At 39.4% G+C, this 21,146-nt stretch overlaps 2 protein-coding genes across 2 annotated transcripts; one reads left to right on the forward strand and one right to left on the reverse strand.

Moving 5' to 3' along the window:
- Positions 1–18,519: 18,519 nt before the first annotated feature.
- On the forward strand, positions 18,520–19,108 carry Blos2 (biogenesis of lysosome-related organelles complex 1 subunit 2). The gene is made up of 2 exons (XM_065224580.1): positions 18,520–18,862; positions 18,930–19,108. The coding sequence occupies exons 1-2, from the start codon at positions 18,566–18,568 to the stop codon at positions 19,056–19,058; spliced, it is 426 nt and encodes a 141-aa protein (XP_065080652.1). The 5' UTR covers positions 18,520–18,565; the 3' UTR covers positions 19,059–19,108.
- A 49-nt stretch (positions 19,109–19,157) lies between these two features.
- LOC135703387 (immediate early response 3-interacting protein 1) lies at positions 19,158–19,636 on the reverse strand. Its single transcript, XM_065224583.1, has 3 exons — positions 19,476–19,636; positions 19,305–19,406; positions 19,158–19,242 (listed from the first exon to the last, which is right to left on the reverse strand). The coding sequence occupies exons 1-3, from the start codon at positions 19,561–19,563 to the stop codon at positions 19,187–19,189; spliced, it is 246 nt and encodes an 81-aa protein (XP_065080655.1). The 5' UTR covers positions 19,564–19,636; the 3' UTR covers positions 19,158–19,186.
- Positions 19,637–21,146: the final 1,510 nt, after the last annotated feature.

Below are 21,146 nucleotides of genomic sequence, written 5' to 3' on the forward strand. Positions count from 1 at the left end.
ATTATTGCAGGTATACCATTCTACCTTTGATTTCGCGTAATGGCAAGCAATGCCATTCAGAGAGACTCGGAACATCCTGTCTGATAGATAGTTGTTTATTATCTTCACTAGGAAGATTGGAAGACCGTACTGCTGCAATTTGAACACCAGGCCATCATGCCAGACTTTGTCGAACGCTTTTTCAACGTCCAACAACGCCATGGCAGATGTTTTCGAAACAGACTTGTTCCGTCTAAGAATGTTTGTTACTCGAGTCAGCTGGTGGACCGTTCTTTCCGAAACCCAAACTGTTCCTCGAGTAACAAGTTGTTTTCATCGGCAGATGTTAGGAGCCGGTGGTACACTGCTCTTTCGAACAGTTTTGATAACCCTGAGAGAATGCTGATTGGTCGATAACTTGAAGGAGAGGACGGATCCTTCCCAGCTTTCCGGATGGGTATGACTTTAGCTGACTTCCAACACGAGGGGAAGTAGCCAAGTCTGAGGCACTGATTAAAAATCAGTGCCAGATGGTTGTAGAATCTGGAACTCAAGTGATTGAGTTCCAGATTCAGGATGTTGTCGAAACCTGGGGCCTTCATGTTTTTAGATGATTTGATATAGGCGAAGGTCAGCCGTAATCTCGGAAATGTTAGGAATCTGAAGAAGATTGGTTGCATTTTCAGCAACCTTAGATTCATGAGGGCTGACGATGTTTTGTCCGAGATTATGGGAGCTGACGAAGTGTTGACCTATCGCGGCAGCCTTCTCTTCAGGAGTTATCAGATGAACCACTGGGTCACCGGGACGATCCAGTGGGGTCAGTGGTAGAATGGGCCTAGGCTTGTTTTTAAGAATTTTTGTAAGTTTCCAGAAGGGCTTAGCACAATCTGGGAGAGAGCGGATCTTACTAGCAAAATCGTTATTTCTGAGATCCACCATCCTGGCCTGAATGATCTTTGTTAATCGATTACAATTGGTCTTCAAGTTAGACAGTTAGGCTGGTACTGCCTACGAATGGTGTTACGAAGTCTAATGAGATCTTTGGTAGGGCTGTCAAGGTTCAGAGTGTTACTCACCTGTCTGGATACTGGCACGTGTTGTTCCCTGGCCCGGAAAATCGCCTCCTCGATGGTTTGTAGACACCGGTGAACATCTTCGGACGTCCCCGGTTGGACATCGTAGTCGATGGTTGTGTCGACGCAGTGTTGATATTGCGCTCAGTTGACTTGATGGTAGTTGCGCCGGGAAGCTTCGAATCGGTTTACCGAGGATCCAACTTCGGCCACCACCGGGTAGTGGACCGAGCTCAGCTCCTGGAATGCCACAGGTTGCGAGATGTTGTGTCCCATGTTGGTTACGAAAATTTCGATGGTCGCATGGACCCCAGACCGACTTAACCGGGTGGGAGAGTCCGGGGCCAAAAATGGTATAGTGGCCCTCTTGCAGGTCTTCATTCAGGATGGTGCCGTTTTGATTGCTCCGACCGTTGCCCCAAGCTTGGTGTTTTGTGTTCAGATCACCAGCGATGATAAAGTTCCCACTCCTCCGGGTGAGTTTGATGATGTCTTTCCGGAGGGCCACTGACGACCCGTCCCTGATGTTGGTTTGTTTGGGGCTGTAGGCCGCGATGATGGTGATTGGGCCAAGTGATGTGCTCACCTCTACTCCGATGGCTTCAATTGTTTTCAGCTGGAAGTTTGGTAGCAGCCGGCAACTGATGTTCCGTCTTGCAGCGATGGCCACTCCTCTACCTCCAGAACAGGTGCGATCAAGTCTGACGAGCCAGAAGTCGGGAAGGAATACGTTCAGTTCGGGCTTCAAATGCGTCTCGGTGATGATAGCAATGTCGACCTCCTTGGTGTTGAGGAAATCGAGTAGCTCTCTATGCTTGTTCGTCAGTGAGCAAGCGTTCCAATTTGCAATTTGTATAGCTTCACGGTCCATACCTGGTGACGAGTGACAAGGCAGCATGAAGCTGTTCAGATCGAGTCTTGCAGGTGCGCATGATGATGATGACCTCGGCCACGAGCGTCACAAGTTCCTCCGAGGTGAACGGAGAATCGTCGGCAGATTCACCTGAGACAGCACCAGCGTATGATAAACCAGGGGCGGTGGATAAACCTGGAATTGGCTGGGTCGCAGCAACAGCGAGGCGATGCTGAACTGTCCGACTGTTGGGAACCATTTGGATACTCGCATGTTGGCTTGTTGGTTGTTGAGCGGAAGCGGGGCTAGGTTCGGAACATATCGACGGGGCTGGAGAGCTGGGTACTGGACTTCCGTGAGTACAGGAGGCGGACGATGATTACGGAGGCGACCGAGCTAATTGTTGATTGTGGCCTTCCGACGGATATTAATTTCCACTCGCTTGGGACATCCGCGATTGGAGGCTTGGTGGTTACCACCGCAGTTGACACACGTTGGCTCGATGTCATCATCTTGCTCACAGGACGCAGTCGAGTGAGTTCCAGCACACTTGCCACAGATAGTCTTCATATGGCAGTTTTTGGTGCCATGGCCGTAGGAGAGGCAGTTCATACACTGCGTAACATCACGATGTTGGGATTTGTAATGCTCCCAACTGATGATGACCTGAAACAGGTCCCGGATTTTGGATCTCAGAGCCGCTAGACTGGTGGATCCCTTCGTGAAGTGCACCAGGAACAACTGGTCACGGAAGCTGGTGTTGTGGTTGGGACGCCGGTTCATCGGGTACACTGCCTCAGGCTTGAGCCTAAACCGCTCCAGCTCGGATTTCACCGCAGATTCCACCGCAACCACCTTCAGTGGCTTGCTCGATGGCAGATCATGCGTGAAGAAGTCCACGTTGTTGTCCTTCAGGAAACATCCTATTTGTTTGTACTCCTCCAGGCTGGAGCACATGATTTTGGTACCGATGCTGCAAAGCTTGAAGCGAGGCAGCAGCTTGTGTTTTGCCAGTTCGGCACCCAGCTTGGCAACATCCTTCATCGGCGTGAAAAGCGGGGGAATCCGCTCTCTTCTTGCAATGGGAACGGCGTCACCATCGCCATTTTCATTTTCTTCCGGGAGTACTGCATACTGGTTGGCTTGCAGTACTCGTTTTCCGGCGTCATCCTGCGACGCACTGGGCTTGATTAGCACCTTCTTTGAAGGGCCCGCTGCTGAATCATTGGCACGTTTACGCACCATTTGTTTCGTGTTTGCAAGTTCAAGTAAACTTGCCAGAACGCGAGAAGGTGGCAACACTTCCACGGCGCAACGCGACAGCACAAAACGAAATAAAATTGAATCGAGAACTCGAGCGAAAATACGGACTGAACAGCTAGACAGTCGAGCAAAGAATCATCATGAGCAAAAGCACGACAGTAGCGCTGTTTTATATCTTTTCAGGTTCAAGCAGAACGATGTGCAACCGCAACTGATAGAATTTCTCGCCGTTTTTTTATGAATGGGGCGGGGCAGATGGTATCTTTTGTGCAGAATATGTAAAAAAGGCTGTACTTCGGATGTTAATCTAATTGCATATATAGAGGTACCAGATATGTTTTACAGTCAGTTGTTGGTAATTCACCAACAGAATAGAATGTATGCCTTTTTTAAGCAAAATGTTTCTCAAATTTGAAAGTTTTGGCTCTATGGTAAGCGGGTGAAAAATTAATGGAATTTAACTTTTGCTTTTACTTATAATTGTAGTTTGCTTATAATTTATTTCCCGAAATAAAGTGATAAGTCCATGTCTTTTTCGGGTTGTCGTTTAAGGCGGGGGGGGGGGGGGGTGGTGTTTTGCATGTATAACTTTTCCAAGTTCCTCATTGCCTCATTGTGGTAGGTGGTCACGCCATGATCCACCTTAATCCGCTGACTTGCTCCTGCTTGCTGCAGGACCAAGTGTCACGCCGCTTAAAGCGGTAATGAGCAGCAGTTCTGTTTTATATCTTTTCAGATTCAAGCAAAACTATGTAAAACCAAATGGTACTCGATTATGACGACTGGGTTAGGGAAAATCGTTTATTTAATAAAAACAGACATAAAATTATGATTTGTACATTTTTCAAATGTTTTTTGTGGAAAATTGAAAAAAAAATATTAATTTCAGCAGATTTGTAATGAAATATCCTATCGATTGGCGTATTTGGATTTTATTTTCATCTATAAATGACAAAGTTAAAAGCGTTCAAAACCTAACACTATTTCACCACACATATTTTTTGATTTGCACCCCAGTATAGTCAACAAAGACGTAGTTCTACGTCAAAAAATAACTTTAAGTAGTCTACAATGGTCTGAGCCTCACGCGCGGAATACAGGTAAAAATGGATATAGTCCTGGCACTGCGAAAGCTTATACGTGTAAATTCCAGGTCCGTATAAATAGAAGTATTGTTGAGGATTATACTTGGACTCTTGGTAACTGGTAACACCTGTGAGTGTTTTTGGTTGATGCCTATAGCATATTTAACAGGGAATTTATATCTGTAATTGTAACCAGCTCGATTTTGTTTGCAAACCTGGTTAAAATGTTTATATTTAATTATCTTAAAGATAATTCGTCCAGCTCAAACCTTTGTAGGGGTAAGAGTTGGGACCATCATCATCATCAACGTAACTTTTAGGTATATTGTACTTACGATATCAGTTACTTTTTTGATTTTCTTGAACCGGCCAATAATCGAAGCAAAATATACGCATCAGTTTTAGGTGTTATCCCCAGGACCAAGAGTCTAAATGTGATCCAATAATTGAAGATTAATATTTTTCTGTAAGTTTTACATGGTTGATGATGTATTGCAATTGATCGTTAGATAAAAGAATAACCAACATTTTTTCTGTAAAGATAAATTAATATAATTTAATTTTGATCTAGGGAAATTTACTTATTCACTTCAATCTTAGCAGCGTCCGCATTTGCTATTCTATCCATTTCAATCAACAGAATCGTCCAAAATGGGTTGAAAACGTTTTTACAACGCACTAAACTTCTCAGGTGAGTGCGACTATTGTCGGCAACCACTTTTTCTTCGGCAACCTATCCATTTGAACTGCATGTTAACCAGCTGTTCTAATGATCGGCAACTCGGAATCAGCCGTATTTTGTAGTGCGCATGTTTCATTTGAAGAAAAACTTCCCAACTAACAATTTCCGTAATGTAAACGCTTTAATAATTTCAATTATACAGCCTCAAGCTGTATTCAAATGTTATACGATATGAGGAAGCCTTTACTCAACCTCTATACAAGCAAATCTGGCGAACTTAGTCAGCTACTTGAGGCTGTTTGAACGGTTAGGACAAGCTCTTATTGCATATCCATTAACGCTTCTATACAGCTGTTATCCTGCTGTTAAGTTGTGTGTGAACTTGAAAGGCGCTTACTCAACCTTTACCCGATTATCCAATAATCACTACACAGCTTTCTCTTGACGCCAGGTCAAATATTGTTTACACTTTTTGACGTAGGACTACGTCTGTGATTTCTATATGGGAGTACACTTGGTGAAAACCAAAAATGAAATATATAACAACATTATAAAAAATTTGGAACATTAATAACTCAGCTGCCCCTGAACCAATTTCAAAAATTGTACCATCAATGGATCAGAAATATTTCTACGCATCTGCTAAGTTTAAGACTTTACCATATTTCAAAATGTCACTCCTGATGAAAGTAGGCGTCTTAGTGGAATACCTGTATAATGAGAGAGAGAAGGATTAGCAATTTCCATTTAATTCCACTACCTTATTTGCTTATCCTTGACAGATACGCGTATTTCGTCTACAATGTGCAGATTTTTTCAGTGTCTTATACTAATAGTCGAGTATTAGTACAAGACACTGAAGAAGTCTGCACATTGTAGACGAAATACGCGTATCTGTCAAGGATAAGCAAATAAGGTAGAAAATGGAAATTACTAATCCTTCTCTCTCTCATTATAAAATGTCACTGTTGAAAATTGCACGAATGTGCAACTATAACTATGTTACTTAAAAATATCACCGATTGCCTGCAAAAAGCGATTTCCCTAACACAGATTTCAAAGTTGAATTTCATCCGGTCTCACCAAACGGTTTTATTCAATCACTGCGTGGTGAGTTTTGGTGTTCTCCAGTACACAACAAAAGGCTGCCTGCAAGCAGCGAGCTGCAGCCCACATGAGCATCCATAGAAGGAGTAAGAAGCCACACCGCAATTAATTGGAATCAGTAGCTCTTGGTGAGTCGCTGTGGGCCATTTATGCCAAGCGCGTCATACTAAAGAGTATATACAGAGATAACCTCGCTCTAATTCCTATTCCTACACAAAACACAAGCTCCTGCTGCAGTAATAAAATAAGACTTAATATAGAAGACCACGTTGTCCTACGTCACCGTTGCGTACAACCCCATAGGGCTGTCCCTTGTAGTTTTTTTGATGGAGGAATTTATTGAGTTTATTTAGCTGTGAATCAAATTAATCGAAATTAGTTATAAGCAACACCACCAAATTAATTATACTGTACCGGAGAACCTGGAATCGAACTCGAGACGACCGCATTGGCGTACCTTGATACTACCAACTTCGCTACTCCAACACTTTGAACTGACGTAAACAAATTTACATGTCCTTCTACAACAAGATCGCTGATTAGAGGCTTTATAATAATGCACATGAATCACTTTTCTCGACTAGTTAATTCAGCTTTGTAAAGAAGCAAAGTAAAAGCTGTAAAACTGCACAAGTCTAAAAATAAATCTAGTAGACTGTGAATTAGCTTCCAAAGTAGCACCGTCAAATAAGTAATATTTTCGCTATAATAGCTTTGTGTTGAAGCTAAAAGTTGAAAGTTGATTAATATTGGCATAGAAGTGACATTTGAGTTTATTGGGTGATGTTATTCAGTGCGACTGACAAACTGAATAATGGTTGTGAAAAAGTTGAGTACTATATGCTCTCCAAAACTATTTTGGTAGCTTCTGTTTGTAGCTGTATCGGCAGCTTTGTTTCAGCTGCTTTACAGTACATTGCTGGAAAAGTTGGCTTATAAAGCTGAAAATGTTAGTTGGGTTGGGCTAACAGGTTTTCTCAGTAATCAGATTGAAGCTGAAGATCACTAAGGAATCGTCTAAATATATTCAGCGAACTGTTTTGATGAGAAAATACAGCGAAATTATAAGGTGCCTAGCCATATTTTACCCTAAATAGTACCTAATAGCTTATTTTACAACCAAGTATTATTAGTTGAAAAATGAAGAAATCGCTTGAAATATGCACAATGTTACGACATTTGGCTCGCGAATCAAAAACTTTGGGCACTCCTGGTGTATCTGAATCTCTTCATCCCTCTGCTTTGATGGAGACGCCTTGCCGCTTACTTATTATACTGCATAATTTGTACATATTTCATTAGAAATCCAATACACCCAACCTCAGCCCACTGCCATGCTGCCGACGTTGTCTATACGGGATGTAATGAAATCATTCCGTTGCCTTAACCAGAATCTCACCGCCGCCATTATTGGCATCAGCAACCGAGAGCACATCACACACAATCCTGTGCTCTTCTCCAGTTGCAGTAGTTTGAAGTTTTCCCGCCCTACCCCACTCGGATCAGCACGTGTTGGCCATAATCGGACTCGACCTTCAAAACTCTGCTGCGCGCACTCTGCCACTCTGCATTCGGTCAGATCGGAAACCGGTACTTCGTTGCCGGGTGGCAGCAGGGGGTATGGTCCCGGCTTCGGTTACTTAGTCATCGTCATCGCACACACCATACAACGTAAAAATGCATTGCAGACCATCATGCAACATTGCAACGGAGCGAGCACACCAAAACAGAAATACGAATACCGTAGGACCCGAACCAAACCGAACGTGTACGTCGTCCTTCCTTGTGTTGTTGTAACGAGAAAGGAAAATACTTGCTGCACTCGACTGACTCGGATGATGATGATGAAGGTGGTGAAGGTGATGATGGTTACATTGTAGGTAGGCGTCTACAAACACAACCATAAAGTCAATGCTACAAGGTGCATCCACACCACATGCAAACAACCGTCGTGTGCTTTTGGGGTGCTCCTAGTGGCAAAAATGACGCCAATGAGCATCCACATCGACATCAGACTGAAATGGCTTGCCTATGAAGAGAAGGGGGCTTGTTTTGATACGGCACTTGAGAATCAAGAGATGGATTTCACATCACAGCATAGATTCATCCCCTAATAGGTGTTATCTCACAGTTCTGCATTTGTGCAATCTCGCAATGCATGAGAGAATTGTGTAATTAGTGGTTTATTGCCAATCGATGAACGGAAAGGTGCGACCCTTTGTTCCAATACGAGAGTACATCTTTGGTTGACCGTTTCCGTTGGTATTCGAGCTTAGATGGAATAGATTTGAATTGCGTTGAAGACATGAATGAACAAAGCCACTAAAACTCGAACGGAATTGGTTCATCGAATCACGCAGATGAAGTGAAGCATGACTAAGTGTATTTGCACAGTGCATGGACGTCGCAGGACGGTCGTATATACGAGTTCTGAGTTAGAACTTCCAAGAACTATGTCAACAGACGTTTCCACCCCATCTCGTCGGCAATGCTTTCGAACGCTCATTAGTGGTTCGATTACACACGTGTTGATAGGACAGAGAAATTTGAACATATTTCACATTTTGCACAATTGTTCCTTTGTAGACCTTCTACGATTATGTTGAAACTTTGCACAGTTGTTTGTTATTGTCCAACATGCCATTTGAAATATTTGGCTCCCTAGTTTTGTACACGACTAACACTTGAAAAGGGCTTATGCAAAAATCATACGCATCAATAGAAAAACATATATCTTGCGAACGATTTGTTTGATTGAGATGGTGTCTTCGAAGAAGTTGCGGACAAGTATTGTGCCTTTCAAGAAACAATATACACTATAAATTTATTTATTTTTTTACAACAAACATCAAAATTATCAAAAAAATTAAAATTACTCAAATTGCATATTTTTTTTAATTATTTTTTATATTTATTTTGTAGTTTAGATAGAGTAATACCTACTGACACTGTGCATTTGCTGGGCAAATCATAAACAACAAAGTTATGAATTATTGAAAAAATAAGTATTTTCCAAAATACTACCAATAGTCAACGAATATCTTTGAAATAGTGTTAATATTAAAACACATTAAATTTACAACAATAAAGCTCCTGATGCTTGAATTGCCCAAAGTTGTTATTTTCGAGATACTCGTAGGTTAAAATTCACTTGTCGCATAATTTGAGCAATTCTCATTCTTTTGAGATGTTATTCGTGAGTGTTCAATCTTTAAATTATTTTTAAAAAAAGCCCAATTAATTTCCTTAAACTTTGCTGTTCACAGCTTTTCAATCATACGCTTGAGTTAAGATATAATTAATTATGAGTAAGAGACTGAATGGGAATGGGAAAAGTGTATTTTTCTGTTTGGCCCCATATAAGGCTACTGCGTTACCTGACTTATAACGAATATACGTTGTATACGAGTACCCCGAATACAACGTATAACTCGTCTAATTTTGCATAGCATTTGCAATGTAAAATTAGACGAACTATATGTTGTATTCGGGGTACTCATACAACGTATATTCGTTATAAGTCAGGTAACACAGTAGCAACAATCAATTCGAAACTAACGATTTTAAATTGGCTCACTACTTGACTAGCCTATTGGTCCCAAGCAAACGATTAACGTATCCCATTCTAGTCGAAATTCTAGTACTGCACTATGTTTGTTTTGATTTGCTATGAAAGTTTGACAGATAAAATGAGGGGTTCATGGATTTTCCTATGTTTCGAGGGGTGCATCGATTAGCTTGGGAACCGAAGATAGTACCAGAGCTGAGCCAAAAAGTTGAGCCTGTTTCTTCGGGACCTTCTGGTCTTACAGTTACCTCTATGACAGTAGCTAGTTTAGCTGCAATTTGAGTAATTTTAATTTTATTTTAATGATTTTAATTTTTTTTGTAAAAAAAAATATAATTTTTTACAGTGCATATTTTTTCTTGGAAGGCACAATATTTGTCCGCAACTTCTTCTAAGACACCATCTCGATCAAATAAATAGTTCACGAGATATATATTTTTCTATTGATGCGTATCATTTTTGCATAAGCCCTTTTCAAGTGTTAGTCGTGTGCAAAACTAGGGAACCATACATATAAAATGGTATGTTGGGCAATAACAAACAACTGTGCAAAGTTTCATCATAATCGTAATAGCACAAACGAAGTGACAGACGACTAACTGGCGAAGAAATCCATTTAAATAATGTGGTTCACTGTAAAAGAATTTTCTTGGAAGCTTGTGCCATCATCCACCAGATGGGTTAGTTTTTTTGTTTTGATTTGAACAAAGTTGATTTTGTGTACAATGATTCTTTGACAGTGTGCAAAGAGTGCGTATAATTTTGTCATTTTTTTATGCATTTCAGTTTTGAGTAGAGTGAAAGAGATAGAACCAAAACATTCTAGTACATTTGGTGAAAATGCTAGTTCAATCTAGTAGTAGTGTTGCCATGTGGTACAATCCAGTAGTAGTGGTGTTGCCATGTGGTACACTGAAAAATTGCAATAGCAGGTTAGTCACCAAAGTTTTCGAGCCGCTCCGTCTGTCACTTCGTTTGTGGTAATAGGTCGATCCGAAACGATTTGCGAATCTGTGTGGAACTGCTCACTAATGAGTTAAAATATAAATAATTCGAAACGGTTTGTTGGATTTATATGGTGTTTTGAGAAAAGTTTCAAATATTAATTTGGTAATTTGGAAAAAATATACACTGTGATAATTTTTGATTATTTCGATGAAAAAAAAATGATTTACCAAGTTCCAGTAATTGTACGAAGAAAATTGATTCTTTGTTGGCATTTTTGTTTCACATACGCAATATGTTTTCCCCACGTGCTTTTGGAATCGAACCAGACACCTAAATACTTGAAAGATATATTTTGAGTGATTGTTCTACCCTTTAGTTGAAGCTGTAACTGTGCAGGATGATGCTTCCTAGAAAAAACAACCAACTCAGTTTTCTCCGGAGAGAATTCGATACCCAGCTTCATAGCCCAAGTAGACAAATTGTCTAAGGTATCTTGCAATGGTCCTTGCAGGTCCGGTGCACTTGGCCCTATAACGGACACAACCCCGTCATCTGCAAGCTGCCTTAGCGAGCAATTTTCATCAAGACAACCATCAATGTCTTTTACATAGAAATTGTAAAGAAGGGGGCTTAAACATGAACCCTGGGGGAGACCCATGTAACTATTTCGTGAAGTTGTCGAGTTTCCATGAGAAAAGCTCATATATTTCTCCGACAACAAGTTGCTCAAATAGTTGTTTATAATTGGTGAAAGCCCACTATCGTGGAGTTTATCCGAAAGGACATCCATACAAACAGAATCAAAAAACCTCGCTGTTCGCGTCGGTGCAATCCTTATCCCACCACGGGGTGGTGGGATAAGGAACACGTTTCGTCTGTGCTCGCAGCGCAGAATCGATGATAAGACGCGCGAGAAAGGAGTACTCGTCCAGCGGAGGAAGTACGTCAACCGATTGGCTGGCATCAAGAACCGCGGTCGCGAATTTTCGCCAGTCAATGTTTTTTGTAAGATCGTACGCGATGTCGACCGAACGAGTAGAAGATGAACCATTGGTAATAGAAATTTTGATTGGCAAATGGTCACTACCGTAGGGATCTTGAATTACTTTCCACGAGCAATCCAACGATAGTGAACTCGAACAAAGTGAGAGGTCTAATCTGCTTATTTTTGCTGGAGGTTTGGCTACTCGTGTTGCTTCCCCGGTGTTCAGAATTGTCATTTTGAAGAAGTCGCACATGTCGTATATCAAGGTTGAGCGGTTGTCGTCGTACAGTTCCCCCCAGCCTGTACCGTGAGAGTTAAAATCTCCCAAGATCAACCGTGGCTCCGGCATAGCCGTGCAGATATCCGAGAAACTTTGACGAGAAATCGCAGTTCTCGGTGGAAGATACACTGAGGCATTTACCTCGAATGTTAGCCTGACATGCAACAACTTCAATGCCTGTCATCGAAGGCTGATCGATTCTGTAGAAGGAATGGAGCTTGTTGATCCCCAGAAGCACCCCTCCATACGAATCTGCGCGGTCAAGGCGAATAATGTTGAAATCGTGGAAAGCAAGATCGTTGTCTGAAGAGAGCCATGTTTCACAAAGGGCAAATGCATTAGAAAATGAGTTGTTAGCTAAAAATTTAAATGTGTCAAGTTTTGGCATAAGACTTCTACAGTTCCACTGAAGAACAGAGATCATATCCCCGACCTCATTCGGAGAATTATCCATCAAAGGATATGATCGTAGTTACTCATAGCTAATGAGTAACTGCAGTTTTTTTTTTCAAATATGAGAAAATTTCGTATTGAAAGAAAATGCTCTGAGTCAATTGAATTCAGTCGCTGAGTTGTTTTGCTTCTTTCTGCACAGACATATCTTTTTGACTATATGCATTGCTTGGCTTATAGGGTAGAGAACTACTTCCGCATAATCACCCATTTTGGGCCTATCGAGCAGAAAACTTCAAATAAATCCATGATTTCAGAGTTAACAAGCCAATTATGCGTTTGGTACGATATTTTAGTTAATAACCCTAATAAAAATTGTATGGTTAATTTGCTTAACGACGTGTTCTGGTTATCATCCAAACCATTTGTGGAATAGTTCAATGATTTGGGTTATCGTTCGTTTATGGTTATTTTTTATTAGGGAAGCTACCGAACAAAGTCAAAGAGAACGCGTGATATGAAGGTTTGCACCCATTATTCACAAAAACAAAAGAAGCGCTCCGACCGAATCAATTTTTATCTTCATCCGATAGGCCGAAGTGAATTCATTGGCGTTTCAATGCGTTAGGCTGAGTTTAGAGTCCGTAGGCCGAGTTTGGCGTCAAGAAGCAGTGTTAGACTTTTGACAATATCTCAACGATTGGTTTCTCTTTATCAAATCTTACGGTACGTACGGAAAGGTAAATAAGCCATCAGTAATAATAACATTCCGTTTGGTGCTAAGCTGGGCTAGATTAAAAAAGACTAAGTGCGGGTTGTGCTTAATAGGCCGGAAATGGGGTAGTTAACCCTATCATCATCTTAAAAAAATGTATGACTCCCTCTTTTGTTTCACCACTTAAGGTTTTACCATATCTTGCGGTTTTTGACGAATGACCTTCCTTTTTCAACGAAGCCTCTGTTGCAATATATCTACTACAGTGTTACCTGACTTATAACGAATATACGTTGTATATGAGTACCCCGAATACAACACATAGTTCGTCTAATTTTACATTGCAAATGCTATGCAAAATTAGACGAGTCATACGTTGTATTCGGGGTACTCGTATACAACGTATATTCTTTATAAGTCAGGTAACACAGTAGCAATAAATTGATGCATAACTTATAGTGAATACCATTACTTTTGCAAAACGATAAAATTAATTATTTTCTAAATTAATTCATTTCATCAGCTTCAGTCTGTAACGATTCTTCCTAATGCCTTCGTTGATTTCACGGTGCTTCTTTTCGGGGGAAGTGAACGTAGTTGAGCTTTCCCACGTCTATCGGTCATACCTGGATTCCTGCAATGCCTCGGTTGAATATTTTGATGTTGACTGGTTGAGTGTCGCTGATGGTACAGTTGTAAGGCTGTCAAAGTTTGGGACGTCAGATGCTATCGCTGTAGTTGGCACCTTTGAGCTTCCGGTAACATGCTGTTCCTCGCTTGAGATGAAAAGAGCTTGTTTATCAACACGAAGACAGCAGGACCTAATAGGGAATTTGTTTATTATTCAGTTCCAACCTGGATCGGGTATCAAGATCGGGTCTGCTTGTTTTCTTGCAAACGTCAGATTGATCGTTTGTTTTTAAAACCTAGCTCAGGTTGAGGTTCGCACTAACAAAAAGTTCGGTTTCGCACTGGGTTGGAACTGGTTCCAACCCCGATAATAAACAAATTCGCTATAAGAGAAGAGGTGACAATGTATGTGTGTATTCAATCCAACCTCCACTGGCCGGCAGTGTTATTATGGAAGAACTCTCTCTCTACAATGTCGCATTTATGGTCATTGTAGACAGCTTTAGTCCGGGAGTTAGAAGGTGATAGCTCTATTGCAGATCCAGCAACCCATTTCAGAATGCTTGAAAGTCACGCCCATTCCGATGTTATTTTCACTTACAATAAGCCCCGCATGTATGCATCACCGTTATCAAATGGATATTGGTATTACATACACGCTTCCAGGTTCGAAAATATATTTTTTCAAACCTGGCATGTATTTAGTTTAGTTTTGATATATATATTTTTAAATAATTTGAATGCTCTCACCATATTCTGCTTTTCCGCCGTCGTTGATTACTTTATTTGGAATCTCTTAAACTTTTTCTCTAACGCTTCGTATTACATTCCGTGCTTCACCAGCAATTTCCTTCCGTAGATCGTCCTTGGTTGGTTATAATATGATTTCGCCTTTTTTGGTCGGTTTCATTGAATTGAAATGAATTGCCATGGTGATCTGGGACGAGGCTCATATCCAAAGTCGCTGTTCCACCGAGCGCTCCGTGTGCGAAAAGAAAATGAAAGAAATTCAAAAGGGATCAGTTTCAAAAAGTGACAGTTTCATCAGATTCTCCAACTAACCATAGTCAAGCAAAGTAAGAATATACAAGCTATATCGCGACTATATGGTTACTTGGGTACTCATATAGCCGTCGGAATGGTTCATCGGTTGCGAAGTGAAATATTTCTGAAAGTGATGCGTTATATTTCTCAATGTTTTGATTTTATCCTAACGTTACCTCCATGTTATTTCACAGACAAGCAGACACAACACATTGAACACTTATCATTGTAAACCCTACTAGAGTCGGTGTATAATGAGTCACGCCAAGAGAAAAACAGTTGAACTCGCATCCCGGCTTTCGAAAGATTCCCTTTCTTTTCACTTGGCAACAAAAGACTTCTGCATCAACTTCAAATGACTTCTAGCGAGGAAAAAAAGTAACGGCTGTAGTAAATCATTAATTTAGTGATTTTGTCAATTTATCTTTAGTACAATTAGAATTTTTTTTTCGAAAAAAATTTTGTTGGCTTAATTTACTCTATATGTATCTGGGAATGAGCCTTTAAAAGCATAAAGCCGTCCGGAACTTATTTAAAAAGTTATACGCAATTCAGTGAGTGCATGTCAAATGGCTGAACATGTCAAAGTTGAACTTTAAATGCTTCTACTGAAAAGTAGTGTTTTCAAAATCGCCGTGCAATGTACAGGTCAGAGTTTTCATTCAAATCGATTCCGGTTTTCTGTTTTATGTTCATAATTAAATTCTCCACAACATGAATAGAAAGATTTTTTAGATTTGTTTGTTATAACATGTTTTTTTTTATAAACAAAGTCGAAAAAAATAGGGTTTTTTAAATTTTTTTTTTCAACTTCAAATTTTTTTGTGAAAAAACCATTATTTTTACATACGAATTAATTCATGTTGTGCGCTGGACCTTCAAATTTAATGTCCTGTTTTTTTTTGTTTCAGACGTGATCATGGAGGTAGGGACTGCACGGCGCGAAGTGCTGCTTTAAAAAATTGACTTCACATTATTTATAATAATTGGGCTAAATTGCAAAATTTAAAAAAAATGTCACTGATAATTAATCTTCATTAAATCCTTAATAACATACGTAAAGAATCGCTAACATTCATTCATTTCCCTACTCGCAATCCACTCTCAAAGATAGGCCTCATTTTAGGCCTTCTAATTGTACTTCCCCCCTTAACGAAAAATAGTAGAAATTCTCACTACTGACCATTACAAAACGTATCGCATGACAAATGTAATGCTCACTGCGTGTTTATGATCATTTGTTCGATTATATTTTATATTTAATTGCAATACCTTTCGTGGACCTTTCATTGCATCGTAATGCTTTTTACTTTGTACGATAGGTAGCCGGTTTGACAGTTCAATAGGTAGACTTGGCTTCACTCTTGGCGTGACTCATTATACACCGACTCTAAACCCTACCACCATCTGTTGTATATACTTTCATGGGCAATACACTCAACAGATGGTTGTAGTATGTAAACGTCAAACGCTAGAGAATTGATTATGTGCACCACAAGTGGCGGTACTACCAACTAACAAACATTTAAATTGACCGTTAAAACGATTTCTATGAAGGTTTTAAGAGTGTTATGTCTGTTTGTATGTGATCATACCTTCACTATCGCAACTTCGGGTAATCTGCGAAAGTATTTACATTTTTCTCAGGCACTTTTGATCTAACTGCAATTACTCTCTCTCATACTGCATATTTGAAATGTTCCACGACCGAATTGGCACAACGACGCCCTATTCGCTCTCTAACCGAAGCGCAGGGTTCTATTGACGTTTGCTGGGTTTACACATAAATGCACGGCGAATGAGAACGACCCAAATTTGAGTTTAGTTCACTCATAATCGCCAAAAGTGCAGGAACTCAGCGATGAGTAAATTTGCCTCATGTTTTCCAAATTTGAGAAAAATAAAGATTGGATTCACTCAGTCTATTGGTACTACTCCGAGACTGGATAAAATTTTCGTCAATTTCCTCATCTTCCGGCAGATTTTTTAGGTTTTCCACAGGAAATCATGAGACAAATTTTACTCATCGCTGAGTTCCTGCACTTTTGGCAATTATGAGTGAACTAAACTCAAATTTGGGTCGTTCTCATTCGCCGTGCATGTGTAAACGCAGTTTAGTCATTTTATGAGTACACAGAAAAAAAAGTTGTTGAATATTACATCCAAACAGCTGCACAGAGGTCATTCCGTCGGTTGTGTAATATTACGTTGTACGATGTACATCGATTTTGCGAACAAAATTACATCCATTGATGTAATATTGTATCTGCTTTTTGCTATTACATCATTATTTCATACATCAGCTTGAATTACGTTGATCAATATTACATTTTTTTTTTTGCTGTGTAGGCTACTTTTTTCACGAAATGTGTGAAGTTTTACACACGGTTAGAAAAAAGTACCCAAAAGTAAGTTCTTTTCACTCATCTCGGCACTATAGTGCAGGAACCCAAAAATAGGTAAAGCGGGTCAAAGTAGTTTTCATTTACTTGTGTGCAATTCGTATGGAATTTTCCACTAGCTTTCAACGCAAAAGTAAGTTAGTTGTACCCAACAGTAGGTAAATATTATTATACTCAACGTTGGGTTCCCACACGTTACTACCCCTGTTGGGTGGTTTTGCTCCTCCGTTTTTGACAACATTAGAAGGAGAAAAGGAGACAAACTAGTCAAAAGTAGGTAAAAGTGAACTGGCCGTTGGGTACTTTTTTCTTACCGTGCACATTAATGTGTTTACGCTGGTTACCGTGCACCAGGTAAGCGTGCACGGAGAAAAAATACTACCCAAAATTTGAGTTCTTTTTACTTAATATTGACTTCAGCCTTTCACTTGCACTCGTTATTGTTGTCAAAAAAGGAACGAGAGATTTGACCCAACGATATAGTTCAGCCCAATAAGTTTCGTTTGAGTAAACTGCATATTCTCAAATTTACGTGAAATAAACTTAATTTTGGGTAGAATATACTTAAGAGTAGGTAATTTGTTTGCTGGTGTTAAATGGAAACTACTATTTGCGATTTACTCAAATTTGGGTTATTGGGCTGAACCCCGAAATTGAGGGAAAAGTACTTAATTTTGGGTAGTTTTTCATCTCCGTGTTTTGCGACTCATCACCTCTTGTGCTGATTTTTGCAACGCACAACTATATCGGCTCACATCTTTTAATTCTAGTAACGTCAGAATCTGATGCCAGCACGGAGAAAAAATACTACCCAAAATTTGAGTTCTTTTTACTTAATATTGATTTCAGCCTCTCACTTTCACTCGTTATTGTTGTCAAAAAAGGAACAAGAGATTCGACCCAACGATATAGTTCAGCCCAATAAGTAACTTTTGAGTAAAATGTATATTCTCAAATTTACGTGAATTGAACTTAATTTTGGGTAGAATATACTTAAGAGTACACGCTAACTTGAAAGTACCCATTAATGGTTGAAAAATACCCATTTTGAAGAAAAGTGGCTTAGCTCATTAAATGAGTAAATTTTTTACCCATTAATGAGTATCTGTTACCCATTAATGAGTAATTGTTAATCATTAATGGGTAACAGATACTCATTAATGGGTAAAATTGTTTATTCATTAATGAGTTAAGCCACTTTTCTTCAAAATGGGTCCTTTTTTACTCATTAATGAGTACTTTCAAATTAGCGTGTAGATAATTTTTTTTTGCTGGTGTTAAATGGAACTACAATATGCGATTAACTCAAATTTGGGTTATTGGGCTGAACCCCGGAATTGAGGGAAAAGTACCTAATTTTGGGTAGTTTTTCATCTCCGTGAGGGAGCCCAAGCGCATAAGTTTAGTAATCAAAACAATAGTTCGTTGATTATCTTCAGGTGAGATTAAATCAAATTTTGATTCATAATAAATTACCAGAATAATAACTTTTCGAAAGGTTTAATTTAGACTGCCAGGTTCCTGTTCGTTCATTTAACATAGCCCTAAACGCATCATGGAGGACGATTACGGTGGCGTTACGGATTCCCCCAAACGCGGACCAACCCTTTCGACTTCAACGTCCAGCTTCGAACCGTTTGACGCCCACGATCCCAACCTGTCCCGGTTAGCGACGAAAATGTTCCAGAAAACGGGGGAATACATAAGCCACGAGCTGAATACAACGGCAAACGATTACAAGCTGATCGAGAACATGAATAAAGCCATGATGGGCAAGGTGCTGGAGATGAAGCAAATGTCCGAATCGATCGCGGCCAAGAATAGTGAACTGAACCGGAAGTATGAAGAATTGGTAAGCATACTGGTAAACATTTTGCTATTGGTTACAGTGAGACTGAATTGCGTAAATGGGATTTTAGAAACCACTTCTGCAAAAAGTAGACGATATCGAGTCCACCGTGGATAAACTGGAAGCAGCCGCGTTCCAGCTGGATTCCTATACGATTAGGCTGGAAAATAAGTTTAAAGCTCTGAAAGCTAAGAAATAACAGATTAATGTGTGAAATAACCAAAGACTAATCCGTAGTCACACGTAAGTTAGTTTAAGTTGAATTTTATTTATAATACAAAAATATCAAATCAATATGAATCGTTGGTGTTTCCTGTACAATATGTATTACCCTAGTATAATCTTAAATAGTATCGCTACAATATTAAAGAAGATCAACGGAACTAGAAAGAGAACATTTAGTTTTAGGAAACATGGGAACAGAAATAATGACGTGGAAGCTTACTTTTGGCAACAGTTCGGATTGATCGTACTAGGTTCAATACCTGTGATTTTACAGTAGGAGCTTCGCCAAATCCTTGCACCTGAGCGGATGCACCCCATCCAACTGGAACGATTTGAAATATTATTTTAACTTTATCCTGAAACATCTTGAGTAATACAACTATGTACTTACATTTAGATAAAAACCGCTCCTCGTGCAGGATACAAACTGCATTCAGACAAAGCAGGGTGGCTTCAATCAACGACCACAGAGTGAACATTTTAATATAAAGTTTAGGACTTCTAGTGTAAACCTATCGCAAATTTTTCAAAAAAATCTGCGAAATAAACAAATCTAGATAGAGCTGGAATAAGGGCGAATGTCGCAAGTGTAAACAAACTGAGGTTAATACATCACGTTATACAACTATTAGAATGCTACAAAACTATACTAAAAATGTTTGGACAAATAATGTACTTTCTTAAAAAAACGAAAAAAAAATAAGGGCGAAACCAACTTTTTTTTTTATTACAAATTGAGTTGGCTCTTACGGCCGCTTCCTCCCATATACATAGATGGGGCGAAACAGACATATTTTCTCCATACAAGGCGAAAGATTTAATTTGAATCTTTTCACTACTCCTTGCAATTACCGGTTGGTAATCAAAAGAAAATATTGTTAATCTGATCGAAATAAGCGAAAACACCCCAACACATGAATTTATCTAGAATCCAACAAACTGCAATAGGTCGATAGTAACAAACCATCAGGAAAAAGAACGTAAACATTGAGGCGAAACAGACAATGTCAAAAACTAGCAGGCGAAACATAGGGGCGAAATATCATCTGTGAACGCAGCCGGGCGAATAACCTCAAGGCGATACAAGATACTATAAATCAAAAGGGCACATGCAACATTTTCATTTTTTTCGAGCTGTAAATAAAAATAAAAATATTTTTATTTATCTCACCATAATGCTAACCAATAATGTAAGAATTAGGAACAGTTCATTTCTAGAAATGGGTTTAAAGTTTAAATTATATTTAATAATTTTTGTTCAAAACTTCAGACTCATTTTTCTCAGTTCAAGCCCATTGCGACATTGGCCCTAATTCCAGCTCTATCTAGAAATTTAGAGTGAAACTGGGTGAGAGAGAATGTTTTCATTGAAATTGACACTGTTGCGAAACGTCATTGACAATTCTAGAGTAACATTTGAAATAGGCCTATGTCCAAAACGTAAACAAACCAGAAAATAAATTTTAAATTTTGACCGTCATTATTCAATTCATATTTAAGAAAATTGAAGTATTTTAGGCATTTATATTGTTCACAATAACAATAGTAACTGTATCTCAGTATACAACATCCAAAATATGCGAAAAGCTTTCAAAATTATATGAAAATCGATAACAATATAATTTCTTAAATTAATAAGCCTTTTTTGTGAATCTTTCAATGGATAGGCCCTTTTTGTTAAGCCGTTGTGCTTGTCATCAGAAATGGTAGGCCCTTTGCTAAGCCTTTTCGCAACGTCAAATAAATTCAAAACAAATCATCGGCCCTGCCTCAAGCAGTAGGGCCTAGCTTTGGTTTGAAATTTTTCAATCATCGGCCCTTCTACGTCACTAGGCTTATCAATGAAATGAAATAAATGAATGGTTGGCCGTTTTAGCGTGCGGGCCTATTAATGAATCGAAAAATTTCGTTGATCGGCCGTTTCGAAAATCGAGTTATTTTTAATGATTTTTCTCGATTATGCGGAACTTTCCTACACGATTAGTAGCTATCAAGCAGTGCTAAAGAATGATATCAAAACCCGATTTGTTTACGTTTTGGACATAGGCCCATTTCAAATGTT

This window comes from Ochlerotatus camptorhynchus, unplaced genomic scaffold (assembly GCF_037179485.1).
Source record: "Ochlerotatus camptorhynchus isolate MF236.1 unplaced genomic scaffold, CSIRO-AGI_Acam_v1.1 ptg000213l, whole genome shotgun sequence".
Classification (NCBI taxonomy): Eukaryota; Metazoa; Arthropoda; class Insecta; order Diptera; family Culicidae; genus Ochlerotatus; species Ochlerotatus camptorhynchus.